The 10747-nt window shown below is 36.8% G+C and overlaps 1 protein-coding gene across 1 annotated transcript; it reads left to right on the forward strand.

The window, feature by feature from the left end:
- Positions 1-1266: 1266 nt before the first annotated feature.
- Positions 1267-4972, forward strand: LOC118754555. The gene is made up of 3 exons (XM_036489466.1): positions 1267-1913; positions 2173-2339; positions 4470-4972. Exons 1-3 carry the CDS (start codon positions 1267-1269, stop codon positions 4970-4972), a joined length of 1317 nt encoding a protein of 438 aa, XP_036345359.1.
- The last annotated feature ends 5775 nt before the right edge of the window (positions 4973-10747 follow it).

Raw genomic sequence — 10747 nt, forward strand, 5'->3', positions numbered from 1 at the left:
ACGCTCCAACAATAGATGAAGTCGCAATTGCGATTGTTGGTGAAAACTTGGAAACACGTGATATTGTGCTTACACGTCATGACACTGGACAACTGCAAAGAATGTACGAAACTCACCGTTCATACGACACATTGCAATACCCGCTGATGTTTTGGCAAGGAAACGATGGATATTACTTCAATATCAACATGATAAATCCATTGACCGGTGAGTATCAATATCAAAATTTTCTTTTCAACATGACACTAATTTCAATGATTTCAACAAAGGCGAGGAAAATACCAAGAAGGTTAGCTCCATGAATTATTACGCGTATCGTTTGATGATTCGTCAAAATGCTGACAACTATTTGCTGCGATTTCGTAGATTGTTCCAGCAATATTGCGTCGACATGTATGTGAAAATCGAAACAGAACGCCTAACTTTCATTCGGTTGAACCAAGCCAAACTGCGATCGGAGGAGTACATTCATTTACGCGATGCAATCAGAACCGAAGGAGATGCAACAAACGTTGGTCGATTAACTATTCTACCGGCAACGTATGTTGGCAGCCCACGTCATATGCATGAATATGCGCAAGATGCAATGACATATGTTCGTTGTTACGGTCGTCCGGACCTATTTATAACATTTACGTGCAATCCGAAATAGACAGAAATTCGTAAACTGCTTCTCCCTGGACAGACATCAAGTGATCGTCACGACCTCACCGCACGTGTCTTCAGACAAAAACTCCGGTTGCTGATGAACTACATTATTAAGCAACGCGTATTTGGGGATACTCGATGCTGGATGTATTCGATAGAATGGCAAAAACGAGGCTTGCCGCATGCACACATTCTTATTTGGTTAGTGGAAAGAATTCGTCCGGACAAAATAGATGACATCATATGTGCCGAGATTCCTGATCCCGAAACCGATCCAGACCTGCATGATGTTGTAATTACAAACATTATTCACGGACCGTGTGGGGTCATCAACCCCCAATCCCCGTGCATGGTCGACGGAAAGTGTTCTAAACGTTATCCGCGAAATTTGACAGCGGAGACTATCACTGGCAACGATGGCTACCCACTGTATCGGCGTCGATCACCCGAAGATAACGGTTGAAAGTGAAGGGAAATGATTTTGAGGTCGACAATACTTGGATTGTTCCGTATTCGCCCCTTCTTTCTAAAACATTCAAGGCACATTGCAACGTGGAGTCTTGGAACTCCGTGAAGTCAATCAAATACATCTGCAAATATGTCACGAAAGGTAGCGATATGGCGGTTTTTGGCGTACAAAATATCAACACAGACGATGAAATCACGCACTATCAAGTTGGTCGATATGTGAGCTGCAATGAGGCAATTTGGCGTATATTCTCATTTCCCATTCATGAGCGTCATCCCACCGTTGTACATTTGGCGGTGCATTTAGAGGATGGTCAACGAGTGTATTTCAATGCATCAAATGTTGCTCAACGTGCTGAAACACCTCCAATGACAACATTAACCAGTTTCTTTTCGATTTGCCAGAGTGATCCGTTTGCACAGTCGTTGCTCTACTCCGAGGTGCCAAGTTATTACACTTGGAACGCTTCATCGAAGAAATTTCAACGTCGGAAGCAAGGCGACGGGGTTCCTGGTCATCCGGATGTGCGCTCAACTTGTTCTCTTGGTCGCCTTTACACAGTTCATCCGAAGAATGATGAATGCTTCTCCTTGCGGTTGTTGCTGGTAAATGTTCGTGGGCCGACATCATTTCAATCACTTCGAACTGTCAATGGTTTAGTGTGCCCAACATTTCGTGCTGCATGTCAAAAGCTCAGTTTGCTTGAAAACGATACTCATTGGGATACGACAATCGCTGAGGCACTTATTTCTGCATCTCCAAATCAGATACGCACATTAGGGGTATTCACCATCCGGTGCATACGGTGCATAGATAGCATAAATAGCATGATTGTATAATTTTGTTGTTGTTTCATGTGTTCAAACAACAACAAAAGTAGCCAATCATGCTATTTATGCTATCTATGCACCATGCTAGACAGTATGCACCGGATCGTGAATACCCCTATTATTTGCTATCATTATTTCGACATGCTTCCCATCGAATCCACGTGAACTGTGGAACAAGTACAAGGCTGACATGTCAGAAGACATTTTACACAGAATTCGTATCAGTTCAGGCAATCCCGAACTCGAGGTGAATGAAGAGATACATAACCAGGCTTTAATTTTAATTGAAGACATATGTTACCTCATGTGTGACAGTTTGTTAGTCAAGTTAGGAATGCCAACACCACATCGCGAATTGAATGAAGCATTCAATCGAGTATTGGAACGTGAACGTGAATATGATCGCAATGCATTGAACCAATCAGTTCGGACAAATTTACCACTGTTGAACACCCAACAGAAGGTAGTGTACAATACCTTAATGAAGGCGATTGATGATAGAAACGGTGGTTTATTTTTCCTCGATGCGCCCGGTGGAACTGGGAAAACATTCCTCATGTCATTGATTTTGGCCACTGTTCGTGCGAGATCGGAAATTGCAATAGCAGTTGCTTCTTCTGGGATAGCAGCCACGTTGCTAGAAGGATGCCGAACGGCTCATTCCGCGTTGAAGTTGCCTTTGAACCTTCAAACGACTGAAAACCCGACGTGCAACATTGCGAAACACTCAGCCATGGCCAAAGTTTTGGTAGAAAGTAAAATCATCATCTGGGATGAATGTACAATGGCGCACAAACGCGCATTGGAAGCACTTAATCGCACTTTGAAAGATCTGCGCAATGACTCAAAATGTTTTTTTTGGCGCAATGATTCTACTGTCTGGTGACTTTCGCCAAACATTACCAGTCATTCAGCTGACAACAAATATGCGAGTTGCATTGCTAAATGATCCATCCGCCGAATCTTTCTCTAAACAATTGCTGACTATCGGTAATGGCCGTGTTCCTGTCGACAAATCAAACGGATTGATTTCCTTTCCACTGAATTTTTGTAATTTCGTTTCAACAACGGACGAGCTCATCAACAAAGTGTTCCCGAATATAATTGCTAACCACAAATATCACAATTGGTTGAGTGAACGAGCAATTCTTGCGGCAAAGAACAAAGATGTAAAGGGCGAACACACCAAAACTGCGACACTTTGGGAAGCTTACCCAAAACGAATTCAATATTTTGAAATTGAAATACCATAAGTTGACCATGACCTTAGTTGAACGTAGAAGAAATTTCATTTGAATTTGATTCCTGGTTCAGTTAAAAATGGCAACCGAGCTAGAAAGGAGACAAACCATTTTGCACGAGTTTATAAATGATCCGGCCTTAAGTACACGTAAAATTGCTAAAAAATTACAGAGTGCACTATTCGACAGTTTGCAGGGTTTTAATCGGTACAAATAAGGCCTGATAGTTACGAGAAAACCAGGGAGCGGGGGTTAGCATGGTCAAAGTGATAAAAACAGTGCTCGGAAGGTCCTCAGTGCGTTTTCGCGAGATCCGAAGATTTTGTCGCGTTATGTTGCAAAATCCGTACGGAGATCGCAGTTTTTCGTACAAAAGGTAAAGCGGAAAGCTTCATTGAGATGTTCTACAGCTCAAACAGCGCCAGGCCGAGGCACAAAGTAGAATGTTACAGCGAAATCCCGCATTCGGAAGTTGTATGAATTCTAAATTAAAAAATACAACTGCATTGTTATGGACTGCGAGACCTACTGCTATAAAAATTCGAAATATATTGCAGGTCAAGATTTTTATACTGCTGCAAGTCGTCAAGATGCCCCTGAAAGTTGTAAGCTGAAAATGAAGTCCAAATTTCCAAAAACCACATGGTTTGGCAAGCTATTTGTTCCTGCGGCCGTAAGAGCAGCCCTTTTTTCGCATCCGGGACAATGAATGATCAAGTTTATCGGGATGAGTGCCTCAAAAGGCGTCTTCTGTCATTTATCAACAGATAAGGAGTAGGACATCGTTCTAGGCGGACATGGCGACCTGCCACTATGCCACATTGCCGTGGTATAATGCAAATAACATCAATTTTCTACCTCACGACTTCAATCCACCCAATAGCCCAGAGCCACGTCCTATTGGGGAATATTGGTCAATTGTCAAAGGAATCTTGAAGAAAACAGGTGAAAGAGTGAAAATTATTGAAGAGTGCAAAACAAAGTAGTTGTGCGCATCGCGTAATGTCGATGATGCAGTCGTGCAGAACATGATGGCGCGTGTGCGATGAAAATACCGATCACTTGCATATGGAGCAAATAATATCTAATATTTTAACATTTTAATAACATCTAAACTTCCAAATTATATAATACAAAAAAAAAATAATTTCAAGGCCTTCTAGTTTGTTTCTGGTAGTAATTTCTAAGTGTCGCATTTTTGGTGTGTTCACCCTTTAGACCACTTAAATATTACAATTCAAAATCAAATCATTGGTCCACTTCATTCCTTCAAATCTATAGACTGTGTAACAAATGAAGACGAAGCAACCAACTATCCAACTGAATTCTTAAACTCATTGGATCTGCCTGGCTTACCACCGCACAATTTACAACTGAAGGTTGGCTCCGTAATTGTCATGATTCGAAATCTTAACCAACCAAGACTATGTAACGGAACGCGTTTGTTGGTGAGAAAACTCATGGACAATGTTATTCATGCGACGATACTTAAAGGAAAGTTCGAAAGTGAGGAAGTTCTCATTCCGAGAATTCCGATGATCCCAACCGATATACCATTCGAGTTTAAACGAATTCAATTTCCGATTCGTCTTGCATTCGCCATGACGATCAACAAATCACAAGGTCAATCTTTGAGTGTTTGTGGCCTGAATCTTGAAAATGAATGTTTCTCTCACGGTCAACTTTACGTGGCATGTTCACGTGTCGGAAAACCATCCGCTTTGTTCGTTTTCGCACCTGACAACAAAACGAAAAATGTCGTGTATAATAATGTGATTAAATAAATCGACTAGAGTGCAACCAACCTATCCACCAATTATGGTTTTTTGCAGATTTATTAAACTTAATTCATTGTGAGTTCTTTTTCATTTTACCGTTAAAAAAAACTGTTTATTCACCTACTAAGTTACTTTAACATTTATTGATTCTGAGGCGGTACGAGGTTCGCCGGGTCAGCTAGTTGAATATAAACTTGAAGCGTTGCATTTTTAATTTACCTTGCTTGATATATCCAAATATGAGTTTTCACAAAAAGTGGAGTTAGCAAAATTACTTGGTATCGGACGAAAAGTATCGAGTATGTACTTGTATTTACTAGTATTGTTTTATCCCTAGATATCAATTATTTTTGGATAGCAAATTTAAAATCAACGAAAATCAAAACAAAAATATAAATGTTTTATTTTTCTCAAATAAATTGCTAAAAACGCTATCTAAATCAAATATTTAACATTGAATGCAATTCCATTGAAACATTTAATTTTTCGAATACAGAATAGTAATGACCAAGGTGTATTAACCAAGGTGTGATTGACAATTCAGTGCGACTCTCTTTTAAGGTACTATTATGTCAAAAAGTATAAACAAACGAATTAACCCTTAGTTTTGCATGTATCTTGTCAGCACTGATGCCCTAAGCTTTTATTTCGATTATAGTTTTGTTTTACTTACATTACCTGGAATATATATATTTTGTCAATAAAATAAAACAAATTGTTTATAAAATAGTTTTAGCAATTTTCTTGTTTTTAATTGCCCAAGTTTTATGCTTTTGTGCGTTTATTTTTATATTTAAATTTTTTATCCTAAACATTTTTCGACACTTATAAAAGTAGGATTTTACATTTGTTTCCACTTTTACATGTGAGCTTAACTCTAACAATTTCGAAATTAAATTTTTTCATGCGAAATAGTTTTTCATTAAAGAGTTTGCTTCGAGCAGTTTTAAATTAAGCTCTTCCATACTTGCTTGCATGGTTTTAATTATTTCGGTAAGAAGAAATATTTCGGTTCTCAACGCGCATTCTAAACAGTCCCCTGTTTGAGTTTGGACATCAACAAATAATGTATCCTGATCGCGTTCTAAATCCTCACTTGTTTCAGTTATTTCGTATGGCATTGGGACTGCGCCTGGGTATAAACGATCTCGTTTGAAAGTGCTTGATTCGGACGGACAACTAATGAAAGCACTTTCCTTGAAGTGGTTTTCACAAACGCGAGATGAATCACGTAGTACAACACCACAGCTTTCTTCCCATCGCTGCCGTCTTAATTCGCAACTAGGTGGTTTAAAACATCCGCACTATTTTCGTGTCCTGACTTTTATTGCATACAGCGCACCGTTCAAACGTTTTGCTCCGTTTCATCTTGGTTTCCTTACATTAAATATTTAAGAAAAGTCGAACGTATTTACTTATTTCCCAACTTTAAATGTACTTGCTCTCCTCGGCGGTTTATCTCTTGACAATTTCACGTTTATTAAGAAAATTTGTTGCTTGAAAAATGTGTGTGTAACTTCTTTTTTAAACAAATTCAAATTTGAAAAAAAAAAATTCAAATGGGTTAAGAATTCATTTCAGTTTGACATTATAGCCTGGTTGTTATGAGAGCAATGCCAAAATCAATCACACTTTGTTGAATACATTTTGGTAATGGCTTTATTCATAAAAAATAAAGTAGGTTTAAAGAACTTTACAAAGTGGCGTTTTCATAAATATTTCAGTTTGTAAACCTTTTTTAAAGCTGCTTTATTTTTTATGAATAAGGCCATAAAGCGACAAAGAATGAGCAATCCTTCATATCCAAAGAAAAAATTAAAAACTAAAAAAAAATATTAAAAGTGAAAAATGATAATAAGGAGCAACTTCTCTTCGCTGCACACATGTGTTTTTTTAAGAAGTTTCACTTCTATCACGAGCATGGTGCTGCACTCGCCTTTTTTACTCATGCATTTTTGCTCAGTGGCAATAATCAAAGCGGAGCTTTTGCGAATCGAATATTGTGCAAGTGCACTGATAAAACGTATATCTGGAAAAGAAAAAAATGTAGCTAAAATTTTGTTGCCTGTGGGGATGCTATGTTAAGAGTGTCCCCTACGTCGACCCTCTTTCGTAATTTTAATTAATAATGTTCAACGGCTGACTATAAGAGTCGACGATTTGCGTGTTAAAAGATTACCTTTAATTAGGTAAAAATTATGTAACTATCGAATATTATTTGTCAACGGTCTATTGGTAAAACTGGATGCATCGCTAGTATTTTTCTAATTTTTCTTAAAAAATATTAATTACTTTTTTCTCATAAAACTTATTATTCTTAATTTCCGCGTTTCCTTTTATTAGTCTTTCTGCTCGAAAACAAAAACATTTATTTTAATTTTGTGTTAATTGTCAAAATTAGCACGCATCCAAATCAGTGGTGCACAACGTTGGCAGAGCTCCCAATCAGTGTTGCCAGAACTTTTTGGACGAACCGGCTAAATTGGCAAAAAAAACCGGCTAAAACCGGCTAAGATGTTTCAACTAAATTTCACATGTTTTATTTAAATAAATCACGAGTAAAAAGACTATTTCTTGGAGAGAAGTTACAAATTCGAGCCAGAAAAAATTTTGCCAGCAATAATTTGCAATTGGGAAAAACATATGATTGTGGCACATGGTTGGATCTTTTGTCGACGATAATTTGAATAAACAAGTTCGTGAAATTTAAAAATTTACAAACTGGAGCGATTTTAAAATGAAAAATGTAAGTTAATACTTGTTTACATAATTAATTTAGTTAATTCCAATGATATGAAAGGTACTGGGCAAAAAAAACTGTATTCTTAATCGGAATGCAATCTCAACCAGAGTCGATATAGTAAACCCGAAAAAGAAATTGAATCGTATGATGAAGAAAGTCGGACTGACAATATATATACACGTAGATCCTGTTTTTTGACCCTCTGAAAGAATTTTAAAAATTCTTTACAAATTTCTTTTGTTTGAAATGCAACTGTGGAAACTAGCTGGCAGAAAAACTTGCAAATTTGCGTTTGTACAGAAAATTGCAAGTTTCTCTACATGAGAGAGAATTTGGGAGCATTTTTTCTTACTATCTGATATTTTGAGTGATAATTCCCGCCAGATTTTCGACGAACAAACCTATTGTCTTCCCTACTAGGCCTTTTCAGACTGACCGATTCTCAATACACTCAAATAGAAACCAATACACATAAAAAACGCTGTAAAAATTTCCCTTCAATTTTAAGGCAGTAAAACAACGACCTTAAGTTAACATCAACCGAGACCATATGTTGACAAGGGATGCAAAATCACAGTTACACAAAAGAACTGGTCAGATTTCTCAGAAATCCATTCAATTCTGACGTAAAATATGATGCCAAAAGACTGCAGATCTCCCATTTGGATGGCCGGTCATATGACCGGCAGATGTCTCGTAGGATTCCCAGAGAGTTTTGCTTTACATAAAAATTTGTGCTCTTTTATTTTCATTTTGACTCACTTCAGTGTTGGTTCCTTTAATTCAAGTTGGCATTCGGTTTTTGGAATTTAAATAAGTTCTCAGCAAAAAAGTTTGTTTAAAAAAATACATATGGGTACATAGTGCTTGAAAATATCAATTTTTCCCTTACCATAAACCTTTGGGAGTGGGCAAAAATGATGTTTTGTAATTTAGAATTGAATATGCGCTATCTGGGAAGACAATATCTACATGTAATATTTATTCTGTTTGTTGGCATTATATCCAAACACAAACCCATCTTAAGTGTCTTAACAGTGAAACAATTTCTTATTTTCTAAGTTTGCGAATAAAACTTCACACTTAAAATTAGGACATTTATAACAAACATTTTATGAAGAAAATCCCTTCTTCGTTTAAAATAAAAATAAGCGAAATTGGCCCAATTTCATACAACCCTGCCTGACATGAAAATTTTCTCCACGATAAGGCTAGTAGCCATTTCTAACAGATTTTGGGTCGCTTAGTCAAAAATGGAAACATTTATACATATTTGAAATTTAAGAAAACAAGGCAAATAGCAAAATCGGCTATTTTTTTCTGCAAAACGGCTGCCGGCTAAATCGAAATTTCTCCGGCTGTTTGCTATCGCAACCGGCTAAATCTAGCCGGAAAACGGCTAAAATGGCAACACTGCTCCCAATACAAGCACAATATTTTTGTATCTGTATGTGTGTACTCAGCAAAACAGCTAGGGTTCGAACGATACTATCGATATTGAGTAAGTATCGATACTGGGGGTATAAAAATGAGTACCTTAATACTCGATACCTTATTTGGTAATTTTACTCGATACTTTGCAAAGTACTCGTAGTATCGAATACTTATTAAAAAACACACTTTTTAAATTTCTTCTTCCATTGGCAACCCAATTTTCTTTCCTTATATGGATTACTATCATTCAAATTTGTCCATCACTTAAAATAAACTAAAATTGCGCGTAGTCGGTTGCATAACATAAACCAAATAAGTTAAAGTTTAATGGCCTTATTCATACAAAATAAAGTAGGTTTAAAGAGCTTAATAAAATGATATTTTCATACATTCTTCAGTTTATATACCTTTTTTATTTTTTATAAACAAGGCCATAAAACTTTACGCAAAGTTCACGAAAAGGCAGAATTTTTAGAAACTTTTTGGGTATGCAGTTTTGCAACCTATTCAAGTTTACGTGTAGCCTACTACCATTGACTTTTAATTCAAACTTCCACATTATTATACTAAAATTGAATAGGATACAAAAATGCATACCCAAAAAGTTTACAAAAATTTCTTAATAAAATTTGAAATTCGTGAAAGTATATATATTATATATATATACATATATATATATATATACATATATATATATATATATATATATATATATGTATTGTCATTTAACGTTAAAATTACTTCTAACATGAAAGTAAGTTCTGCAATGAAATAAAAATCAAATATGTTAAATTTCTATTGTTTTAATTTCAGGAAATAACTAGATATACGATTGAAGAATAAAATAATTTTAGTATCCCAAAAAACGTATTTTAATGAATCCGATACTGAGTAGTATCGATACTTTTTCCCTGATACTTTTAGAGTACCGATACCATAAGCTCGATTCCAATATGAGTACTCAGTATCGATACCAACGTCTGAAATTTCGAACCCTAAAAACAGCTCGCACATGTGATGCTTGCAGCATGAAGTACAAACGCAAACTGACCGGCTGCTAGCGGCGCATAAGTTCGGTAGCTGCGCACACACGACTTTTGTGTGAAAGCCGAGTAGCTCCCGGAGACTCCCGTATGCATCACTGATCTAAATAAAGATGGAATTCTATGTCTGCGTTCAAACACGGAAACTCGAGTTTCTTATTATAGGCGATTTCTCTTTTGGTGTTGCCTTTTGCATTCACACACAGAAACTCTTTTGTACGCAATTGTTGTTGTCAGCTGTGAATCTCCAACTTGAATTACTCAGACGAACGAGAACACAAAGCGTGTTTCCCCGAGTACGGCCGACTCGGTACCCGTCCCCTTTCCTCGTCGCTCTCTCCCCTACAAGCTTCGAGTTTCCGCAACAAAAGTTTCCGTGTCTGAACATCGACTTGGTAAATAATTCGACAGCCAAGTTCACAAATTAAATAAGAATTAATTCAAGGTGAATTTTATATCTATTGAGGAGTGGGACTTGGCATGTAATATATCGTTAGTATAGTAGTTATTTTTCCCCAACAGTTAAATTAGGTCAGATACTTTTAAGTTTGAAATAAAAGT

This window comes from Rhagoletis pomonella, unplaced genomic scaffold (assembly GCF_013731165.1).
Source record: "Rhagoletis pomonella isolate Grant_MI unplaced genomic scaffold, Rhpom_1.0 Rhpom_scaffold_00001, whole genome shotgun sequence".
Taxonomy (NCBI): Eukaryota; Metazoa; Arthropoda; class Insecta; order Diptera; family Tephritidae; genus Rhagoletis; species Rhagoletis pomonella.

Excerpts from the sequence above, each read along its gene's own strand:
- LOC118754555 (XM_036489466.1), top strand. The coding sequence starts at position 1,267 with ATGGCGGTTTTTGGCGTACAAAATATCAACACAGACGATGAAATCACG. Across the intron at positions 1,914-2,172 it reads TTAGGGGTATTCACCATCCG|TTCAGGCAATCCCGAACTCG; the intron begins GTGCATACGGTG and ends AATTCGTATCAG. Across the intron at positions 2,340-4,469 it reads TCGAGTATTGGAACGTGAAC|ACTGTGTAACAAATGAAGAC; the intron begins GTGAATATGATC and ends TCAAATCTATAG.